Source organism: Pteronotus mesoamericanus, unplaced genomic scaffold (assembly GCF_021234165.1).
Source record: "Pteronotus mesoamericanus isolate MK-2021 breed Mesoamerican mustached bat unplaced genomic scaffold, CSHL_Meso_final contig_73, whole genome shotgun sequence".
Lineage (NCBI taxonomy): Eukaryota > Metazoa > Chordata > Mammalia > Chiroptera > Mormoopidae > Pteronotus > Pteronotus mesoamericanus.
In genome coordinates this window covers 4204599-4227776 of record NW_026555245.1, presented here as the reverse complement: position 1 = coordinate 4227776, position 23178 = coordinate 4204599, and the positions used below count along the sequence as shown (strand labels likewise).

The 23178-nt window shown below is 41.5% G+C and overlaps 1 protein-coding gene and 1 pseudogene across 1 annotated transcript in view; both read right to left on the bottom strand.

The window, feature by feature from the left end:
* Nucleotides 1-214: 214 nt before the first annotated feature.
* LOC129078408 (heterogeneous nuclear ribonucleoprotein A1-like) lies at nucleotides 215-1296 on the bottom strand (annotated as a pseudogene).
* A 3462-nt stretch (nucleotides 1297-4758) lies between these two features.
* Nucleotides 4759-23178, bottom strand: part of SLC28A3 (solute carrier family 28 member 3) — a 54762-nt gene continuing 36342 nt past the window's right edge. The window contains exons 7-19 of the mRNA XM_054583302.1: nucleotides 22832-22976; nucleotides 21442-21555; nucleotides 20747-20824; nucleotides 18663-18743; nucleotides 17294-17374; nucleotides 15231-15356; nucleotides 13536-13666; nucleotides 12246-12414; nucleotides 11662-11859; nucleotides 7342-7423; nucleotides 6005-6103; nucleotides 5641-5764; nucleotides 4759-4885 (exon numbers count right to left, since the gene is read on the bottom strand). Coding sequence (XP_054439277.1) covers nucleotides 4759-4885; nucleotides 5641-5764; nucleotides 6005-6103; nucleotides 7342-7423; nucleotides 11662-11859; nucleotides 12246-12414; nucleotides 13536-13666; nucleotides 15231-15356; nucleotides 17294-17374; nucleotides 18663-18743; nucleotides 20747-20824; nucleotides 21442-21555; nucleotides 22832-22976 — 1555 coding nt within the window. The remainder of the gene's footprint in view (nucleotides 4886-5640; nucleotides 5765-6004; nucleotides 6104-7341; nucleotides 7424-11661; nucleotides 11860-12245; nucleotides 12415-13535; nucleotides 13667-15230; nucleotides 15357-17293; nucleotides 17375-18662; nucleotides 18744-20746; nucleotides 20825-21441; nucleotides 21556-22831; nucleotides 22977-23178) is intronic.

The following is a 23178-nucleotide window of genomic DNA, read 5'->3' as shown; positions in this document are numbered from 1 at the left end:
AGAAAAACTACATTAAAAACCCTTTGTTGGAATGCTTTACACTTTCCACAGAACAGAAACTAAAATAACCTGTTATACAATTAGTCACAAATATAGTCCTCGAGTTTTTTGCCCATTTACGTGAGTATTGTTTAAAACATGTCTTCTTTGTGGCAGCTAGGCCCTGCCACCACCGTGCTTGGCTGAGTTCACAAATCTGTCGTAACCTGTAGCTTCCCTGTCACTTCTCTGGCTCTCCTCTCCTGCTGAGCTTTGTTTCCTGGCAGCAATTAAAACCTTCTGCCACTGCCATAGCTACTGCTGCTGCTGGAACCGCCATAGCCACCTCGATTTGGTGGTTTGGCACAGTATTGGCCTCCACCACCATAGGGGCCAGAGCTTCTGCCTCCAAAGTTTCCTCATTTTGTGGGTCCAAAATGTGAAGATTGAGTGTTGTAATTGCCAAAATCATTGTAGCTTCCGCCACCTCCAAAATTGCTTCCATCATCACCAAATCCACTATAGTCATCTCCACTGCCACCATAACCACCACCACCACCACCACGGCTACCACCAAAGCCACCTCGACCGCTGAAGTTTCCTCCATGACCAAAGTTGTCATTCCCACCAAAACCACCTCCACGACCACCTCCAAAGTTTCCAGAACCACTTCGACCCCTTTGGCTGGATGAAGCACTAGCCATCTCTTGCTTAGATAGGGCTTTTCTTACTTCACAGCTGTGGCCATTTACAGTATGGTATTTCTGAATGACAATCTTGTCTACAGAATCATGGTCATCAAAGGTTACAAAAGTGAAGCCTCTCTTTTTGCCACTGCCTCGATCAGTCATGATTTCAATCACTTCAATTTTCCCATACTGTTCAAAATTCAGTGTTCTTCAGTGTCTTCTTTAGTTCCACCAACAAAAATCTTTTTCACAGTTAAGTGGGCATCCGGTCTTTGAGAATCTTCTCTTGAGACAGCCCTCTTTGGTTCCACAACTCTTCCATCCACCTTGTGTGGTCTTGCATTCATAGCTGCATCCACCTCCTCCACAGTAGTGTATGTGACAAACCCAAAGCCTCTGGAGCGCTTGGTGTTTGGATCTCTCATCACCACACAGTCTGTGAGCGTTCCCTATTGCTCAAAATGGCTCCTCAGGCTCTCATCTGTTGTTTCAAAGCTCAAACCTCTGATAAAGAGCTTCTGTAGCTGTTCCGGCTCTTTGGGGGACTCTGACTTAGACATGACGACCACAGGAGAGGAGAGTTCACCGATGCTTACTCAGAGGCGTCCACTGGCAGAAGGGAGTAATCTCAGAATTCTTCAAAATAGATGTTGCAGCTTTGGCTTAAGACAAGGTCAGGGTCCCTCAACTGACAGAAACATGTTGTCAGCTCTTGTGACCTCAAACAACAACTGAGAAAACACATAGGAAACACACAGACACACCGTCTTGGAAGACTATGGGTAGGTGTGTGGAAGATAAACTGGGAGTAGTAGGGGGTGGGAGGAGACAGCCCTTCAGCTTCTATGTCTGCTAAAGAAAAGTGAAGGCTTCATCATGCACAGTGGTTTTACTGTGAGCATGTAGATTATCTCATTTGTGTACAATTGTACACACACACACATAATAGCAGGAAGGAAAGGTTAGAAGTGAAACTATATACATAATGACTTATAGGAATTTCCAAGGTATATTGCCAAATGAAAAGAAATTAAAGGTGGTATGTAAATAGACTCATTCTATTGATATAGAAACAACTAATTTCCCACATTCTTATATGTTTGGAGCAAGGTGAATATGCCAGAATTTTAGTGATATTAATCTCAGGGGTGTGGTACTGGAAAGAAGGAGGGTCAAAAGAGTGGGGAGAAAGGTGTGTTTGTGTGTATACAGATGGTCCCAAACTTACATTTTTTTAACTTTACAATGGGATGAAAGTGATATGCATTCAGTAGAAACTGTACTTCAACTTTTGAACTTTGATCTTTTCCTGGGCTAGTGGTATGTGGTAAGATACTCTCTCGATGCTGGTCAGTGGCAGTAAGCTGCAGCTCGTGGTCAGCCATGCAATCTCAAGGATAAACAACTGACATCTACTGTGTACTGTGTTGCCAGCATTTTGTAGATACTGTGTTTTGTGTTTCTGCATCCATCATATCTACAAAAATGTTCATCTGTGTCTCCTGCTTCTGGTGAGAAGAAAGGGAAGGCAATTACTCTTGAGTTTCAGCTGTAGGCTACTGTACATGTTCTGAGCATATTTAAGGTAGGCTAAGCTATGGTATAGTGTTTGGTAGGTTAGGTGTATTAAATGCATTTTGACTTGATGTTTTTAAATTATAATGAGTTTCCTGAAATATAATTCCATCATAAGGTGAGGAGCATTGGTAACATCATCATTTTAAAATTATAAACTGTTATTACTTTTTGTAATTGAAACAGAAAAATGATTATCAAAAAACAGGGCAATAATTGTTTTTCTTGAAATAGTAATTTTGAAAAAGAGAAGAGCTAAGAACTAAGAGCTCTTAGAGAAGCGCTAAGAGCTACAATCATCCAAGGGATAGTAGTGATAACAGACAGAACATGAAAATTAGTTGGTCAGAGAGGCACATTAGAACTGCAAAGAGATTCTCTTAGAAAGAAATTCTTAACAGAATAGAAAAATGCAAAGAATTAAAAAGAGGGAAAAAAAAGAACTATAAAAGCCATAGCAGATAAAGGAGAACCAACACATGAATAATTGGCATCCCTAACACACTAAGCCAAAGGCTTTTATGAAAGCTGACCTCAGAACATAAGAGCAGAGGGAAATGAAATATGTTTTCATAAAATAAAGTCTATGTATATAAAGGGCATATTGACTCCTAAAAAATTTGATACAAATGATCAATAATTAGAAATATCCTGGGTATATTCTACTTTAGACATAAAGAGTTCTTTGGGCATTTAGCTTGCTCCTGCACTACCACCACCACCATCACCACTACCCTACAAAAGAAAGTCAACTATTTCCACAGAGATATAAAAAATTACTCTGGTACATGAACAAAAAGGAAAAATATAAATAAATTACTTAAGGTATTTCAAAACCTTTTTCACATCCTCTGTGTGTGTGTGTGTGTGTGTGTGTGTGTGTGTGTGTGTGTGTGTGAACCCAGTCATTAATGTTTGTGTTGTCTCACACAAAGTTGTCTTTATGGTAGAAGACCATTGGTGATGACCACTTCATTAAAGAGAACCCCACCATTGTCCCTGGAACTTTCTTCTGAGACATGTTAAGTCTCAGTACCCATTAAGGAAGCAAGTTTGATGCTGATGTCAGTGGAAGTAACAATGGGTTTTCAGGTCTCAGAGAGGACTTATATTTCTTCCTCAAGTGGTCCTTACATGGTTTTTTGACTGAAGTGTAGCATCATTCTCCAGTCTTACTAAGAATATAACAAAATTTGCACATGAATAAGTTTACAGTGATGCCCTATAACAGGTTGACTCCTTGAAGGGAGACATGGATATTGTGCACCCATGTAGTTTATCATATTGTTTCTTAAAAGTATGTGCTATCTCTCTCTATGATAGGATAATTCACTCATGGCCATTGATGTCAGGTTTATACTGTGATTAGCTTTGGACAACAGACTGTAGTAGAAGTGAAAATTGTTGTTTCCTAGCAGATACCTAGTTTTAAAAGCCATCATGTGGCTTCCACCTTTTTTCCTCCCTTTCTCATAAGACCAACATGCCCCACATAGGGCCTGCTCCTTTAGCCAGGGTCTTGGAAATGAAAACAACATAGAGTATAGCCAAAATTGACCTTAATAAACTTATAATGTGAATTAAAATAAACTTGTAAGCCATCAAGTCTTTTGGCTTGTTACTGCAGACCAATTTAGCTTAAGGTGACTGATATGATTCCCTAAGCACATAGGATCTAAACTTAGTTTTAGAATAGTCTAGGTGCTCTCCTGAAGGACTCTTGATTTCTGCAAGCCTTCTTCAGGGCAGGCAAGGAGTCAACCTGTTATAGGGCATCAGTGTAAGCTTATTCATGTGCAAATTTTGTTATATTCTTAGTAAGACTGGAGAATGATGCTACACTTCAGCCAAAAAACCATGTAAGGACCACTTGAGGAAGAAATATAAGTCCTCTCTGAGATCTGAAAACCCATTGTTACTTCCACTGACATCAGCATCAAACTTGCTTCCTTAATGGGTCTAGGTGCTCTCCTGAAGGACTCTTGATTTCTGCAAGCCTTCTTCAGGGCAGGCAATGACTGGGTGACTCATGATTAGTCCTCCTCCATGTGAGATTCATGTTCAGGCTATTTCAGTTCATCCAGGGTGAATGCAGAGTGATCTAACCTGAGATGTTTTTAAAACAAGCCCCTCTGGACTACTTTGAGACTAGAACTAAGTGGGTGTGGCTGACTCATTGCACAGTTTTTGTGAGCTGTAATTTATACCTGTATTCTGGTTAAATGTCCTGAAATTCTAACATTATTAAACAATTTTGGGACTAGAGTCAACATCTTACTTCAGGATGCCACAGTTGTTCTCAATGGAGAAGGGGCTGGGGAGGGGAGGGAAGGGAAGATTATATAGGTCTGAAGGAAGATGCTCTAGGTCTGAAGGGTTCACTCCTGTTTTTCTTCTTTCCAACTGAAACTGATTCCATGATGGAAGTATCAGTCTGTAAAAATAGCTTTTATTTTTCTCTCCAAAGTAGAAAATTCAGCACCTGTACTTAGAGTTCAGGTGGAAAAGTAACAACTCAAAATACATTAGGGATCCAACTGCAGTTTAGTGTTGATGGACTCAACAATTGGCAGCAGTTCTTCAGAGAATACAGGCTGTGGTTTCCTCCCGGGGTGACCTTGCCAGGACCATTGGCAACAGTGCTAGTGGAAAGTAGAATGAAACAGTTAGTTGAGCCTTAGAAGACAGAAACAGTAGATATGCAGAAGATGAGGACAGAGGCTCCAGAGAATTAATTTTGAGTCTTAAATCTTAGTTGGCCTCAAAGACTTCCCCTATTTCCTTCAGAATAAACAAAGAAAGCATCAAATCAATCCTTATAGAACACTTGTATATTAAGAAGGGCAGATACATGGGCACATTGATTTTGTAAATAAAACTGTAAATGGTGGATGTGGTTGGCATGGGTCACTGGTGTCCCCTCATCCACTGTGCCCAGCACCATGTTGTCAGGACACCTTGCCTTGCTTGATCTTCAAAGAGGGCCAGTACCTCGAAATTAATACTGGAGTACTAGTTAAGGGCATGGGTTCTGTAGCTGAAAGACCAATTTTTCTTGGGTCTTCCTGCCTTGATTGTGCATGCACTGATTTCGCTCAGGTAAGTGACATTGCCTCTCCAAGCCCTGACTTTATCCCATGTCTAATCAACCCAGAGTGCCTAACTTAAACAGTGGTTTCAAAGTTCAAGTGAGCTAGTTCAAGTGAGCAAGTGACCTAATACACAGCTAGGGGTGTATAAAATGCTTGAGCAGCACTGGCTAGCATTATGGTTCCTAGTCTTAGCTAAGAAAAGTCAAAGTGAAAGGGGAACAGAATTGCCACAGTTATGAAGTTATTAAAACAAGTGGAGGGGGTCTTTAATGAGTATAAAAAAGTTATAATCGAGAATACAGTACCTGTTCAGTAGACTCTGGCAACAAGATACGACATCAGTTGTGTTTCTAGGTAAACTGGAGTTGTTGAAGACCTTCTCTAAAATGTGATGGCAGTTGACATCCACAGGAGTCCCAGAGAGAATGCCTGGAAGTGGAGCAGATTGCCATTCAGTATATTAATTATCAAAGTCCCTGAACTCTCCTCTGTTCTTAGCTTCCCCAGCATATCCCACACATCTCACTTTACAACATGCTTGAAGGCAGCCCTGCCTCCCAGCTTTCTGTAGCAGCAGATGCTGGGTATGCAGGTGGGAGGCACTGCCCCCCTGAAAGCGGCCATCTTGTGGGCACAGGGAGACAGGACACAAAGGACAGGATGCGTTACCTGCGATGCAGGCTGTCATGAAGCAGGCTATTGTCCCTGAAATCAGAGCTCTCATTGCCCCTGAGGCGATGTCATGCTTTCTGGAAGGAGCCATGGTTGCTGGGAAACATGGAAGCAAGCATGAGAGATTAACGTGGAGGCTATTGATTAGAATTCCAAACTCCCAGCCTCTGAGAATTGTTCTGGGGCTGGGTTGTCAGGTCAATTAACTTAAAAAAAAATCTCAGTGGGGAAATTCAAGATTCAAGAGCTTAGTGATGAGCTCCACATCTGGAGAAGCTCTCTGGTGCTTAAGGAAGGGAAGAAGTTTGTCTAGGGAAACAAGTCCTAAGTTTTACCCAGAAGGCTCCTGGTACGTTGGGGGCATGGCAAGACAAATGTGTTGCAAGGATGGATTCCAAATATTTGCAAACCATTCATCACCATCTACTATGCCCATGGCAGACATCACGATTTAATCACAGCCTTTTCCTACTGAGTTTCCCCTGGACCTCAGAATCCTTCTCCAGGGGGCCATTATAAATCTCCTGGAACTGTCATGCAAAATGAAACATAGGTGTCTTCCCTGGGTGGAGAAGCACCTGTCCATTGGGGCAAAAACTTGCTCAGGTTAGCTCGAGTATACCTAGGAAAACTATTGGCCAAAAAGTTCATTTGTTTTTTTTCCTGTGAGATGGCTCTAGTAGTGCTAAGTCGTCTTTAACTTCATTTGAAATAATTTTGTTAGACTGTATTGTGACAGCTGTCATATCAGCATGCATTTAAAAAAAATCAAAATTGGTAAATTTTGGTGTAGCCATTTTAACATTGAAGATGGAAGAAAATAACCAATATTTTTGGCATATTATGTTTTATTAGTTCAAGAAAGGTAAAAAAGCAACTGAAATGCAAAAAAGATCTGTTCAGTGCATGGAGAAGGTGCTGTGACTGATTGAACGTGTCAAAAGTGGTTTGTGAAGTTTTGTGCTGGAGATTTCTTGCTGGATGGTGCTCCACATTTGGGTAGAACAGTTGAAGTTGATAGCAATCAAATCAAGACATTAATTCAGACAATCAAGGTTATGCCACATGGAGAGAGCCAACATACTAAAAATATTCAAATCAATAAAGTTATCGGTGCAAATGAAAAATGTGTATTTTATTTTAAGGAAAAAACTAAACAGACTTTTTGGTCAACCTAATACACTGCGGAATGGGGGTAGAAAGTAGACCCCAAAGCATTTATTGCTGTTGCAAGGCCTTTTTTCCCGCTGACATGAATAATGTTACAAAGCAAAATGGAGATACGAAGCATGTTTACAGCATATCTGTTGTCAAAGAATAGTCTTTCCACTTACTGAGAGCGCTGACCACTATTCCTAGGGAACTGATATTGGCAAAGCCACAGAGAGCATAAGTGGCAATTGTCTCTGAACGAATCTGTAAATAAGCATAAACACACAAATGTATATACATGGTGTGACCCAGCTTATAAATCTGATATCCTAAACAGGCTTCTTATTGTTACTATAGAAACAGTATTGACAAGTAAATGTACACTTCATGGTGTCCAACACTTGTTGCTTTCTGGCTCTGTTTCCTATGTCCCCTTGAATTTCAAGGGAAAGAAAGGGGCTGTGTGGATTCAGAGACTCTCTACAAAGGACTTAGGGTTGGTTATCTTGGCCTCTACAAATTGCTCCTTTCTGTTCAATGGCAACTTCTAACGTTCAAGATGATCTGGACACCTGTTACAATGTGCCAGGCACAGTACTAGCTGTTGAAGATACAAATTGGTCCCAGAAAATATTATATTACATTTATTTGACAAAGGAGTTATTCAGGAGGTATAAAGAATGGTAATAACTCAATAGCAAGAAGACAAGCACCCAATAAAACCAGATAAAGAGATTTCACAAAAGATATGTAAATGGCTAATGAGCACACGGGAGGATGTTTGATATGATTACTCACCAGGATATGCAAATAAAAACACTGAGATACCACTACACATCCATTAAAATGGCTAAAAAAGACGGACATTAGCAAGTGTTGGTGAGGATCTGGAGCAATTGGAACTCTTGTACACTGTTGGTAGGAACGCAAGCTGACACAGCCTGTTTGTAAAATACAAACATACTTGGCAGTTTCTTATCAAGTTAACATACACTGCCTGTGTGACCCAGCAATCCCACTCCTAGGAATTTTCCCAGGATACATAAATACATATATCCACAAGAAATCTCTATATGAATATGTGTAGTAGCTTTATTCACAGCAGCCCCAAACTAGAAACAACCCAAATGTCCTTCAACAATCAAATAGACAAATTGTGGATATCCATAAAGTAGAATACTTTCTGCAATAAAAACGAAAATAACTAATATATGCAACAACATGAACACTAAGTGAATCCATTCATGTGAAATTCTAGAATAAACAGAAGTAATCTACAGTGAAAGGCACATCATTGGCTTCCTGGGGCTGGGGAGGAGGGTTGTTGCCTACAATGGGATGTGAAAAAAATTTCCTAGGTGTGAAGGAAATGTTCTGTATCTTGATTGCAGTCATGGTTACGCAGATGACACATCTGTCAAAATTCATGTACACCAAAAACAGCCTTTTTTTTTTTTTGGTATGTAAACTATATTTCAGTAAAAAGAATATAGGTTAAAATGAATTATACTAGTAAAAAAGTAGCTCACAGTTATCACATGAATTCCTTTCAGCATGACTGTGGTGTGTGCTTACCTTTCTTCCTCAGCTCTGACCATCCCATGGGAATATTAGGTACCTGCACATCAGAAGTCTTCACAGGGCAGTGAGGTGATGGAAGGCGAATGCATAGAACCACGAACATGGCCCTCTGCCTCTATTCTCAAGGTCAAGAGGTGATACTCAGGCCCAGTAATTCTTTCTCAGGCTGAGGGACTGACTATAGGAGGCTCAGGAGATTCAGTGGCCTTTGCTGTTCACCAGAGGCACACCCAATCCGGTAAAGGCACCCCCACAATTGAGGCAATAGTATTCATTTCCAAAATCCTGCAAAATCTATGATTTGGTTCAAAGAATAAACCAGGCCAATACTACATTCAAAGTAGGGGGGCCTTTTTTCCCCCTTTTCACTAACTGTATTTTTTTAAAGCTCACATTTAAGATGCAAGTGGTCATGGTAAGTTTTTGTTGATTATAAGGCCCCTCTTCTTTTTCATGGTTTCTCAGAACTCCTTTGTTGATTTTCAATCAGTGTGCATATAGCAAACAGGAAAAAAATATTTCAAGTATTTGAGCAGTCCGGTGTTTCTGGAAAAGCTCATTCTCATCCCCTGCTTTCTCTAGTGCTTTTCATTTAGTGCAATCGGCTTCAAAAACAGGCAAGCCTATTAAGAGACTGTGGGGAGGGAGATGACATAAAGCACTTGAGATTCCTCTTTCCTCTTTCTGGGGAATTATGGAGACGGGATACACAGATGTGGCCATGGAGGTTTTTATAATAAGAGGAAAAGGAGGGTGGGATGATTGCACTTTGCCTTTTCCCATCAATGTGCGAGATTACATGATGGAACGAGCTGCACCCTACTGGGAAATTGATAATAGACTCCATGGCTCTTGCACATGAGCAAAATGCCATATGAACAAGGACAGTTACTGTAGCACTACCTCTGACAGCAAAAATTTCATAATAATGTTCATCAGCAAGGAACTGGTTAAAATGAATTATGGTGTGCTTGTACAATAGACTACTACGCCACAGAGGTTGCTATAGAAAGGCATCTGAAATACGTCATTAAGTGCAATAAGCAAGGTTAAGAATAGACTAATAAGCTACAGGGAGAGGGGATTGGGGCAGGGAGGATGACTTACTGTTCCCTCTACACCTTTTTGTACCTTTTGAGTTCTGTATCATGGTATGTACTACATGTAAACAAACATGCAAGGTATTATGATTAAGGAAGAGAACATGATGGAGCAATCAGGAGCTCATTCTGGGCATATGGGTGATACATTCATGTTCTGACCCCTTAATCAGAGGTTAGCAGTAGGTATAATTCAATGGATTACATTGGGTTTTAGCCTCATGCACCCAGATTTTACACTCCAGTTACATGGTACCTTTCCTAGGAGACTGCTTGGACACTCTCACCACTTCTTGGTTGGTAAACAAGAAGTTGCAGGGACTCATTCCCATTTTGTTGATTGGAAATAAGAATGGGTACATCAAAAACGCTTTTCCCATTACGGCACAACACTTATGGAAGACATTGCTCATATTTCCAAATGTCCTCTGCACCTGCCTGTGGTTGGGCTCATCCCCAATCCAAATCAGCTCTACTGTTCTTTTCTCTATCCTCTTAATAACCTTTTTCACAAACCTGCTTAGCATTGCCAGAACTGTGAGCTTACTTTGTCCATTAACAAAACCACTTTCTCCTGGCAGCCAACACTTGGGGATGAAAAACATTTCACTTAATCTAGCCTATTGTTTATTTTTGGCAAGGAAGCTAGCTGGTTAGTGGTGGCATCTAAGCAATGAGGATATTGGGCCAAGCTCTACTGTGCTGTGAGTTGAAGAATGGACCTTTGAGAAACGGGAGACCTATAGAACCACTGCTCATATCAGCCTCTGACCATAAAACACAACTTAGCACTCTCCTGGAGTATGCTCTTATATGTGTGTAATATGTGGCAGTAAGTTTGCATGTTTGGCCTTTGGGAGGCTGGGAGAAGTAGTGGCCTTCAAAGGTGGGCAGTCTTGTCTCCATTAGGACCTTGAGCAGCATGCTTTTTCTCCCCTTTCCTTTTAAAGCCAAATACATGCCTAGGACATTGGTTCCAAATGGATTGTTTCAATGAGTAATGCTCAGAAATGTTCACCACTTCCCTAACAGTTTTCATGTATAGCAATTCTATTCTTCAGAGAAGTAAAAGTCAGAGACTTAACTGTAAATACAGACTAGTGCCCTCCCCTGAGTTCTCTTGTCCCATCTCGGCACAAGCATCTCCTTGCAGCCTAGTGACCTGAATGAAGTCCTGACATAGGGGTGGGATGCCTGTCTCAGAGGCCAGACCACAGGCCCTGATCTCCTCTTCTCTCACCCACTGGGAGAGTTGAGTGGCAACCGTGTCTCACCATTCCTTTAGGATGTCCAGGCACTGTGTTTCATTTAAGCAGTTTCTCAGAGTTCATAGAATTGCTTAAGCTGGAAGAGGCCTTCATGATCATTAGACTATTGAGACCGCTGAAGGCTTAGGCCTCATCCTTTGTTCAGTGCTGCGGTCTCAGTACCTAAGGATGCTGTACACATAAAGTATACGATAAATAATTGTTGATTGATTGATTCCAGTCCTAGCTCATATGACTCTGGGTTTGGATCCATAGTGCTCAAAAGTAATCCTTACCACAGTGGTAAGGACTAGTTGTGTTTCTCTTTATGCATGCACACGTATACACACACACACACACACACATATATACACACTGATTAATTCAATATAACTGAAAATTATGAGGTGCTAATACACTATAGCTCCATGAGACCAGGGATTTTGGTCTAGTTTGTTCTCTGGTGTATCCCAAATGCCTGCCCTGCTGCCTGACACACAGAGGCACCAATAACTATCTGATAAATGTATGTACGTGATGAAAATGTGTACTGACAATGCAAATATTTACTCACCGACATATATTGCTGCACACCATTCACAAATTTGGGTCCAGCCTCTTTCCTTAAGTTGATCAATTTTGCGAGATGCTCATAAGCCACAAATTCATTGAAGAATGTTTTATAACCTAAGAGTTTGGCAACAATAAAGCTGTCCTGCCAGTCCACTCCCATCATGAAGGAGAGAGGCATGAAGATGTAGGAGCATATTAGCTACAAAAGACCAAAAATAGACACTTTATTAGAGTAGGGATTAGCATCTGCCTCACCCTTGTGACAAGATTCTCCCTGCCCCTTCTGTGTTTCCTGGAGGCACAGAAATCCCTTCACACACCCTTGTCAAATGGAGTCAAGGTGGGAATTAGTCATTTGAAGTAACCTGGACTCTTGGGTGCGGTCAGGAGAGAAGGACTGAATGTTGGGAGGAGGAGGGTAATAAGAGACAGTGAAGGGGGTGGGGAGGTGGGGGCTACATGATAAGTGTGCACACTGGGTAAGAGTGCACTATAGGTAGTTAGGAAGCCTGTTCACAAACCTATTTTATTTATAAACAAAGATAGGCAGAAATAAAATGGAAGAGAAACATGGTAGCGTTATACCTCGAAACTTAGTTGTGGATAGTCCAGCATGTTTCCAAACCAGGACAGGGCTGAGTTCACAAAAGACAACAGGGCTATGAAGGCAATCAGATTCACAGCGATGTTTGCCACCAGGGAGATGGATGAGGAGGCTCCCTGCGTTGCGGCTTCTAGGAGATTCCTTGAATCACTTTATCAAAAAATAGCAACCCCAGAATTACCAAGGAGTTGTCAGCGGATGGATATCACATGTATGGAAATGGCCAATTCAGAGCTCATTTGGATGGAGAGATCGATTCTGAGGTCCTTGCCTGAGTCAAAATCCTCAGCTGAATTCTATAAAATCATGAATGGCATTTGTAATTGTTGAGTGTAGGTGATGAGCGTCTGTTACATGCGTATTATTCTTTTAATGTGGGGTCGTTTATAATTGAAAAATTAGGGAAAGAAAAGCGTAATATATTGTATTTAATTAAACATAGCTATCAGAGAATATTTATGAAATATCCATGGTATAAGAAGAATTAACAATTCAAGAAAGTTCTGGATATTCACAACCTCATTTAAGAAACGGAAGGTCACCACGCCCTTTAAGTAGCACCTCGTGCTCTTTCTCAGCCTCATCCTTTCCCCTGGAATCTCAGAAGTGCCTGGCTCTCTTAAAATTTGCTTATCATTCCCTTTATTTTCAATTTCCCTACGTGTTTGTATCCCTAAATAATACGTTGCGTAGGTTTGCACATTTGCTAACTTTGTAAGTGGAATCACCCATAATTTGTATATACATTTGATAACTTGCTTTTCACTCATGGTTAGGACTTCACCTACATGAAAAAGGAGTGAATCTCAAAAATGTATTGGTTGATTAATTCTGTGATTTCATGAACACTTTGAACATCCTAAATCCCTTAGTCTTTCCATCCTTTTTCCTTTTGCATAGCCAAAGAAAATGAACCAATGAGGGGCTAAGGATAGTTATACCACACCGTCTCATCCCTATTATGTAAGAAACTTCTAGAAATGGTTATCCTACGGCTTTCCAATGGCCGTAAACCAAAGCTCAATGAACACTATACTATATTTAAGGTGAAATACCTACATCGACCAGTTGGGGAAATGTATTGACATATAGGAATTTAGAAAGTTTTTCCTCCAGTGTTGAAACAAGATATTGGGAGGTGAAGTCTAAATAGTCACCAGGAAGTTAAATTCAGTTTACTGCCATAATTCACTGAGCCGATTGTCAGATTTTTGCTGTACTCCCGCCTCTGACTTGTGTCGCCATTAACTAGGTGAACATGTTTCACTTACCCATTTTCCATTTTCATGGCATTCTTGAGGGTTACTTTTGGTGTTTCTGTCTCAGGCCAAAAGAGTTTGGCAACAGCCAGTGATGCAGGTGCAGACATAACCGAAGCCGTTAACAAGTGGGTGGGTGAAACCTGTGATTTCAGGAGAGAAATGGCCAATTGAGGCATAGTTTTTCTGTTGTGTTCAGAATGAATGACCCAAAACCCAAAAGTCTAACAAGGGAAAAGGTGGGCAAGAATCGCTTTTATGCCAGAAAACAATGTCTCTTCACAGGCTTGGAAGAGCTCACTTAGCCAAGTCAATATCTCCTTCAAAAGTCAGAGGGGGAAGGGAAGAATTTGGGTTAATTAATCCCATCCTCAGGGAGAAGCACAAAACTAGTCAGATCATTTCGGAAGAGCATTCATCCTGTGCGGTCAGAACTTTCAAAGAAGACTCCTCCACCTCTTTGTTGTCCTTTTGAATGTTCAAATAGTCCCTAACGTCCATATTTAATTATGTCATCAATTTAGATAGGGGGTTTCTGGGTATGCAGGCATGGACACACCCCTCTCCATCTTTCTTCTGCTCTCCTAAAATCCTTTGTGTCTTTACATAATATTCATTTATGCAGAGTGCCTTTAGTCTGTAAGCTATTTCTGTTTTCCTCACTGCTGGTCTTAAACTCTTTCCTTTTTCCTCCCCATACCCTTATTTCTAGATTCTCATCTCCTATAGTTTCAAAATTCTAGATTCAGCACCTCTCTCCCCACTCCCATCTGGGGATCTGGTCAAACTGCTCTTCCTTAAGTCTCCTTGCCCCTTCTTCTTCTTCCTTGTTTTTACTGAGTGGCTTCCTGGGGCCCAGATGAAGTCCTGGAATGAAACATACCTATCTTGTAAGAATTCCAAATTACTGCTCCACTGTATTATTCCATTTCTCCACTGGGGATTGCATGTGTGTGCAGCTTGTAAGCTCTGTGCTTGGGGCACATGCACCAGTATCAGAACAATCTCCAGTCCTATACCACAGGCCGCCAGCTCTCAAACTGAGCTGTACATGGGAATCTGGGGAGTTAAAAAAAAATTTATGCCCTGGTCTCCTCACATGAGACTGGTTTAATTACTCTGGGTTATGGGTTTGGGCATGAGGGCTTCTAAAAGCTCCCAGGTGATTCCAATATGCAGTAAGGTTTGGCCACAACAGCATTTTCTGTAAAGGGTAAAGGAGTAAATATTTTTGGCTGTAGAGGGCGCAACTCTTCAACTCTGTAGCATGAAAGCTGCCATGGAGAAACAAATGGGAGTAGCCCATTTCCAATAAAACTTCAATTACGAAAGAAGGGAGAGATCTAGATTTGGCCTCTGGGCCCTTGTTTGCTGACCCCTGGTCTAGATCGCCTTTCCTAATGTTAGTAACAGTTTTATTTATTTATTTTTATCAAATTTAAATTTTCAGCTAACATAACCTCATAATATAATTTCATTCTGTTATGGTTGGAAATAACTCACATTTATGTGGCAAAGATATGAAAGTGAAGCCTCTAAAAGGTCACTCCATTCAAATGCCAAAGAAACTGTGATCAATTTTACAGCAAAAAGAACACTCTTTCGACCTCCTTATTCAGCAGCAGTGGGAAGGAGAAAAAGGGAAATAATACTAGAAAAGGAAGGAGAAGTCATATTTTCCATAAATTATTCCCCAAATATTCTTACCCCAAAAGAAATGTATGCGCCTAAGACACTTCCGGCAATGGTAGCGAACCCAGCCGTCATAATTGCGTGGAGTTCGGACTTGGTGATGTATGGTAAGTATGGCCGGACCAGCAGCGGAGACTCCGACTGGAAATGAAGAGTGACCAGATTAAACGTTCTTTTTTAAATTTTGGGAATCTATGACAATTTACTGAACTTTTCATTCTTTAAATGCAGTATTTCTAAGAGTGGACCTCAGACCAGCTCTATTCGCACTACCTGGGTACTCCATAGACATGCAAATCCCCAGCGTCCTGAATCAGAAATTCTGGGGGTGGGTCCAGGAACCTGTTTTAACAAGCGCTGCAGATGGCAGTGATGTACGCTCAAGTTTGAGGGCCCCCACCATAGATGTCTGGGTCATTTGAACTCTAGGTCAGTGTGCTTATGGTATAGAGTCATGTATTAGGTTTGCAAAGTTTGTAAGGCCAATGTACATAAAGCCCCCACCTAGTCTAGGATTGGATTCGGATGGCTGCCTACACTTTTCTAAGGTGGGAACATCACTGACCAAGTAACTCCACCCAGTGGCCAGGCCTTGTGAATTGTGATTCCCAAGCCTCTGTGATTTCCTATCTTCCAGCTTCATTCAACAGACCCTAAATCAATTCGCTGACATGCCAGGGAAATAGAGACACAAGGATAAAAAAATAGCAGCGATAACAAGGACAGGGGCCCACGGGCCCTTTTCTTATGGAGAATCAGAGACCCCCTCTTTCCCTTGGGTGGAAAGGAATTGGAGAGGGTGCAGTTGTAAAGGCTTGAGTCCCATTAAGAAGGGCTGGCCGCCTGCAGCATGGGGCTCTCCATAAATAATAGCTGTACTTTTAGCATGTTAAGTATCAAATTGACCACCACAGAAGCATGTGCGCAATTTCACAATTCCCCCTCATTATTTCTAATTGTTCTATAAGATTGAATGTGTTGAGCTTCAATTTATGGACTAAATTGAAACTCAGTACATGAGTTCTCTTACCCGGCAGGTAGGAGTCATCAACTCAAGATGGTGCCCTAATTAGTTCTGAGAGATTTTATGACTATAATTATAATAATTTCAACTCCTAGGGAAGGATTATGGGCCCCTCACTAAAGACTATGCTCCAGGCTAGCAAGCTGAGCTTACCAATAAGAAGGCTGTAAGCCCAGGATTTGCGGCACTGTGCATTTCTGGCTGACTTGAATTTTGCTTCAAATCCAATTTCCTTGGGCAGCCTTGACAGCAAGCCTTCCTACTTGGTTTCTGTGGTGTGTGATGCCATTCAGCCTGAAGTTACATATCCTGAGTGATGAGGATGATTATTATCATTTCTTACTTATTCACCCCTCAGGAATGCTGCTGTTTTGAGAGATAACCCTTGGCATCTTCTTTTTTTTCTTAAATGGAATTTAGGCAAAAGAACATTTATCTCTGTGATGGATGAGGGAGATAAAAATGCTTGCGTTCATTCTCATTTTTCTTCAGGCTCAGCAAAGATAGACTGTTGGCCAGTTCAGAAAGGTGAGAATGAGCGCAAGTATATACAGATGCATGGCTGTTGGTTGAAAGCCTCTCTTGAACTCTATCATTACCATGAGCATTGTACTACAGAGCGTGAAGCTGCCTGTGCATGTTTGCCAGTTCAAGATAAATAGTGAACTTCATTTAAGGACACAAGCTGCTAGCCTCTGAAGGGTAAGCCGGAGACCTCAACAGTTCAATAAATTCAGAAAAGGTTTATTGATAATCTATACATAAGAAACCCAATGCTTTGATAAAATGATTCAATCTTTCTCCCTGTCCATAACTTTCAAGAACTTGAACCCCACATTAGTGCACTGAGACTCGTGGAAGCGATCTCAGTCTCCCTCTCTTGCTCTCACTAATTTTTCTCTTTCTCTGGAGTCCTGGACATTGTCAATACTGAACATTCCTTATGCTGACACTCTTACGCTAGGAGAAATACACAGTCATTTTTAAATTCCATTTTCTGGGAAGAGTATCCATTTGAGTCAGTGATTTTTTTTTTTTTAATATTATAACGTACCTGTCCGACGAATATGTTGCCAGCAGCAACTACAGATTCAATAGGAGAGGATCCCATAGTAACTAGCATTGTCCATCCAACCTAAACAGGAAAAGTCATTGAAGAACTCTTTGTGTATACACAAAACTTCCAAGTAGGGATACAAAGCTTTAAACTGGAGGAGAACGCTGTGACCTTCAACAATTTTTGACAGACAGTGATGGCGCTACACGTGCGTACACCATATCGAGTCCATAGCCCAGGCTGATCAGATCCTCCTATTTGAGCCATATGTCTGAGTCATTGTATATACTTTGAACATTAAACAAATGAATTTCTGTTGAAATATTGTAAACAGTCATACAGGCTTTATTGCATTCCAAACACTGAGTTAAGCCCTTTATCTGAGTAATGCATTTAATCCTTATAATAACCCTTTGAAGGGGGTCTTATAATTATGCCCCTTTTATAGAAGAGGAAACTGAGGCACAGAACAGTTCAGTTGTTTTGTCAAAGATCATGCAGCTATTTAATGCCATGTTATTGAAGTTTGGCCTTTTCTACTTGAGTGAACATAGTTTACGGTCCCACTTTTTTACTGGTCCTTCCCACCAGAACCTCTGGGGCCCATCTCAGGATGAGGACTTTCAATTGCATTTTCTTTCCTTTCTGCTTAGATCTGAGCACAGTAATTCCGAATGTTTAAATCGACGACCATATAATTAATGGGCCCGGCACTCTTGCTGAAATTATGAATTCTGCTGGTTCTTCCCGTTTTCATCCATTTTATTTACCTACAGGAATCACAGGACGAATGTGACTGTGCCCAGGCCTTGTTTGTACTGCCTCGTTCTCATGTGCACTCAAACTATGTTACAAGTTTCCTAGTTCTTTGATCTAACATATGGAGTATAAGACTGACAGTTGCTGGGGCAGCAGGAATGAGGTTAACTTTTCAGACTTAAAAAAGATTTTTGTGTGCTTCTAAAACTCCCCCAGGAGGGAAAAAAAAAAAAACCCCAGTGTTCCCTTTCCCCCTTTTTGCTTTGATTCTCTAGCAACTTCCTAGACCAGGAGTGCCCACTTTTGTGACCTCCCCTCACCGAGTCACTCTCTAAGGTGGACAGTTTCCCCCAGCAGCTGTCTGACCTGCTGGAGTCAAGTCTTGGACTAAAGGAAGTACTTGCTAATAGAAGTCCCTGGGGTAAAATTCCCTCTATGGAAGCCTGTGGGATTTTGGGCATTTCCATCTATTAACTCGGGTGGTGGTGGTGGATCTTGGTACAAAGAGAAAAGTACTTGGAAAAACCTGGATAACAGGCGTGTAAGGCTTGGTCCCTGAAATAATGCAGCTCTACATCTGTCACGCCATCCCTTGCAGCCCCGGTACCTTTCTAATGATCCACTGCATCAGTCCGAGGTAGTAGAGCATGGACATGACTGTGCTGAAGAAAACCACGATGGGCAGGATCTGGGTGGGGGGACGAAAGGGAGCGCAGGTTAACGTGGGCCCCAGCAGCATGAGAAAATCTCAGACCAGTCTCCTGTCTGCCCTCCTTTCTGCTCCCATACCCCTCTGAGACATCGTATCAGTACTAGAAACTCCTCTTGAAGTATGCAACACTTCTATTAGGCAGCTTCCCCACTGACTGTTTCTTAGTCTAATTTGTTCTGGGTAAGCTTGAGTGTATTTCATAGGAAACTTGACATATTTTTCTCTGCTATGATGAGCTCATCTTACGTGAGTTCTCAGAGAAGGAATGAAGGTTTAGGGGCATTCGTAATAACTAGATCAACAAAGAAAAGGGTACTGGCAGATATTCTTGTTGTTCTGATATGAAACAGTCATGGGTGCCATGGCTCTTTAGTGGGCAACCTGGGTGAGCAACCTATGATTCTCACTCAGAGTGGCTGCCGGGATCAGACACAGCGTGATGAGTTCTTACATACCTCGCCTCCTAGGGAGTAAGCGCTCGTTCATTTAGTTTTTAAGGTGATGATGATTTTACTTACAGATTTTTGAACCACTGAAATGATTAAACTGGGTAAACTTGTTACCTTCTGTGATAACAAAATGTTGTCTTTTTCTAGTTCTTATTTTCCCAATGCTCTTTGGGTGCCTTCGATGCAGCCCGTGTGTCTACAGGGAGCAGCTTCTGCCCTGCAGAGCTTGCACGGCTGTGGTCTGCGTCCCTCCGCGCCCCTCCCCCACCGCACCCCTCCAAACCCTCTGCTCCCCAGCTAAGTGGCCAGAGATAAGCTGCCACCAGAGGCACAAAGTGACCGAAGACAATTTGTACGAGATCTAATTTAGAAAAATCTATTAATAATATATATTAAAAGACATCCTGTGCCATTATTGAGAGCTCACTCATGTGCTTTTATTGTCTCTAATGGGCAGGCAGAGCCTTCCTGAAAGCTTCAGGGAGCTGGAGGGGCTCATCCCGCCGCTGTTCCCACAGGGATTATGCTTTGGCAGAAAGGATGGAGGCCACTGCCCCTGGGGGGACACATTCTGAAGGCACTCAGACAGACTGGGCAGCGAGTGACTTCTTCATTGTGACTTTATGTTTTCAGGTTCTGAATTAAACTCACGATATGAACATATTTCAATCTCAATTTATATACACTTGACCTTTCAGAGCTGGCTCAGTTACCTCAGCACCAAAGCATGAACTCAAAAGTTTAAAAAATTGGCCGTTTAAAAAAAGATTCACCATGAACAGTTGGCCTAACTGATTTTCCAACTGAGTACGTTGGAGGTAAATTTGGAGTTCTTAAGTGAGCAAACAATTTAAAAGTATAGGAACAATAACATACTACAAAAAAAAAAAAAAAAAAAAGCTGAATAAAAAGCCACCTGTATCTTTCTGACTCAGCAACAGGTATTTATAGGGATTTCCCAAGAGGAAGGTGAGCTCCCTGGGGCTTGTGGAGCCTTGGGAGTGAGCCTATTAGGCCTGGGCATGGGGCCAGGTTGCCTTTCTTCTGCAGAGAAACATCTCTCTTTTGGTTGGGAGAAGGCCTAGCCTCCAAGCTGGCCTACGCAAAGGCTGTGCTCAAGGAAAGATGTGGCAGATTTAGCACGGGGATGGCTCCGGAAGAACAGAGGTGATGTGGGTGAACAGCTGTCCTTGTGTGCCTGAGGCTGAGCGGTTTCCCAAGCACAGAGCTATAACCAATCCTGGCCCTATTCACTGCCAGGTACGCATTGCTCTTTTCCCTGAAATCTCCCATACTATTACCCCATGTGATTGTCATAAGTATCTCATGCAATGCTACCAGGCCCCCGCCTAAAGATTTTTTTTTTTTTAATATTTCCGACTTCCTCTGGTGTTTCTTTTAATACCATAGTAACAAAGTAAAATGTTTGCAGTCCACTGGCTTCATATGTAGTTGTAAATGAAAAAGGGTAATAATATGCTATGCACCTACGACATGCCTGGCAGGTATATACCTGGTTTTTGGCTTTACCTTAAATGCAAAGAAGTGGTCTGTGTATTTCTCACCAAAGACAAATGAAGCACCAGCATCAGTGTATGCCAAGAATGTCTGAGTTGAAGAAAGGAAAAAAGATCATTACGACCACGGAAGCAGCAGTTACAATTCACAGGCCCTACTAGGCTTTGCAAAGGGTGGAGACCCAGCAAACTTGTTGGATAGACTTGGAAAGTTAACTTTCTCGGCTTTCCCCTACTCCTGGAAGGCATAAAAGTGTATTCTTGAACAATCCCTGCATACAGGTTCTCTGTCATTTCTGACATTCAGTCTGACTCCAGAATGTTCAAGAAAGAGCCAGGTGTGGTTAATTGCTCCAGCAAGTCACAAATGGCACATAGGTGGCACTAGTTACCACTAGATACAAAGAAAGCTTGTTTCTTCTCTACCTGTAGAATCATTTTAAAAGTGTGACACCCTCTGGCAGAATAAAGGGGGTAATCAGGATAGGGTGTGAAGTAGTGGATGACATGGGTAAGGGACAACCATAGTATTAATAAACTAGATGGATTAACATACTTGCATAAACAAAATTATTTGTCTAACTCATGCTACAGAATTAAAATTTGGGTCAACTAAGGCAGACAAACCTATTTCTGACACGTCTTGAGCGTTATATCCAAATGTTAAAACCGTTATAAAAGCAAGGTTTTCATTTGAACCCAACTTACCTGAACTTGTTTGCCCAACCAATTAAAGGCCATAAACCCTGGCTCAGTTCTTAGTATTAGGAGCCCAAGAAGAAACTGTAACCCAAGTCCCCAAAAGACAGGCCTCCAGTAAACCTGTACAGAAGGAGAAAGAGATATATCTTATTAAAAAATGAATGCTAAACTCAGCAACAAGGTCCAAAAGATCACTATTTTCTTAGAAGCTTCTGCTGTACGGCCTGTGACCTGCCTTCCGTGGGAGGCCAAGGCGGCCATGAGCAGAGAACCCCTTGACAGAATCACACTCAAACATCTCAGGGTTGCATTTCCTCTTGTTAATCCAGAGTTCGAAAACTTCAGTCCTGGGCGAGTACGTAACCATTATGTCATGATAAAAAAAAACACACAAAAAAACAGCCCCAAGAGTGAGCTTAGAAGGGCCATTACAGGAGGAAGGACCTGGCCTTTCTAGCTGTGCTCGTCACATTAGATACGTGCCATTATTTCCTTTACCTAGAAAATGGAAAGGCAGAACATGACTTCTCTGTGTGCCCAAGGTTTGTTGATCTGATGATTTGTAAGTAAATTAAGTGAAATTCCACTATGTTGAGGGGCTCTCATTTCACTGTAAAAGGCACCGATTAACTCTAATGCAGAACCAGAGAGTATAGCAGTAATGGATAATCATCTGCTTTCAGTTTTGGTGCAGAGATGAGTGGCCTGCAAAGAACTATGGGATTGGAGACATAGAACACAGTGGAGACGTTCACCAGAACAGGGCAAAGAACTGAGATCATATTAGGTGACTTTTTTATTCCTTGAGTCACCCTTTCACTCAGTAAGTCTTCCAGAGTTTGCTGCGTCAGTCATGTACGTGAGCTTCAATGTCTCAGAATTCTTGCCCATTTAATGGGTTACAGGCTGACAGAATAAGGATGAGAATTGAATTCCGTGTGAACAAAACTGTTTAAGAACAAAGTTTTGGAGTGAAACAGCCTAAATTGCAAATGGAAATTTGATAAACTGTGGAATCCAATGGTAGAATATTAGATTATTTGCTGGTCTGCGGAAATCTGGATCAAAATGGATGAGTTTTCTTTGTATTTTGTATTTGTGTTTCACAGAGGGAGGTGGGGTACTTGAGCAGCAATTGAACTTGACAGGAGAGACCAGCTCACTGGTTGTATAACCAGAAAATCACTGAGAGTGAAAAATGAGAGAGTAACTGTACAATGAAAGTTCTGGAAGAAAGGTACCCTAGGCACCTAAAATATCATAGCAAATTGAGACAAATATTGAGTAACAGTTAAATTGTCCCACGCTCATTAATTTGAGCAATTTACACATTCATTTTGAGCATTAATTTGAGAAAAAAGGGGGAACCACCCCAAAAGATCCATTTTGTACTTACTTTGGTTGGGTATTTTGAAAACAGAAATAGCAGGACAATGTACATGATGAGCCCACCGAAGGACACCAGCTGCTGTTGGCCCAGTTTGGCGGTGTCAAGGAACAGCCAGAGGATAACCCCCAGGATCAGTGAACTCCAAATGACCCTATGAGAACCGGGGAAAGAAGGCTTTGCATTATTTGCTCTGCCAACTTGAAAATCTCAATCAGGCTTAAACGACCAAACAAAAAAATATTAACAATAGTAACAAACCCTGGCACCAGGAAGTTGTGCTTCTACAAATCGCAACAGATCCTCTTTGGTTGCAGCTATAAAGGCAGACAGCCAAAAAATTAAGCAATGTGTCT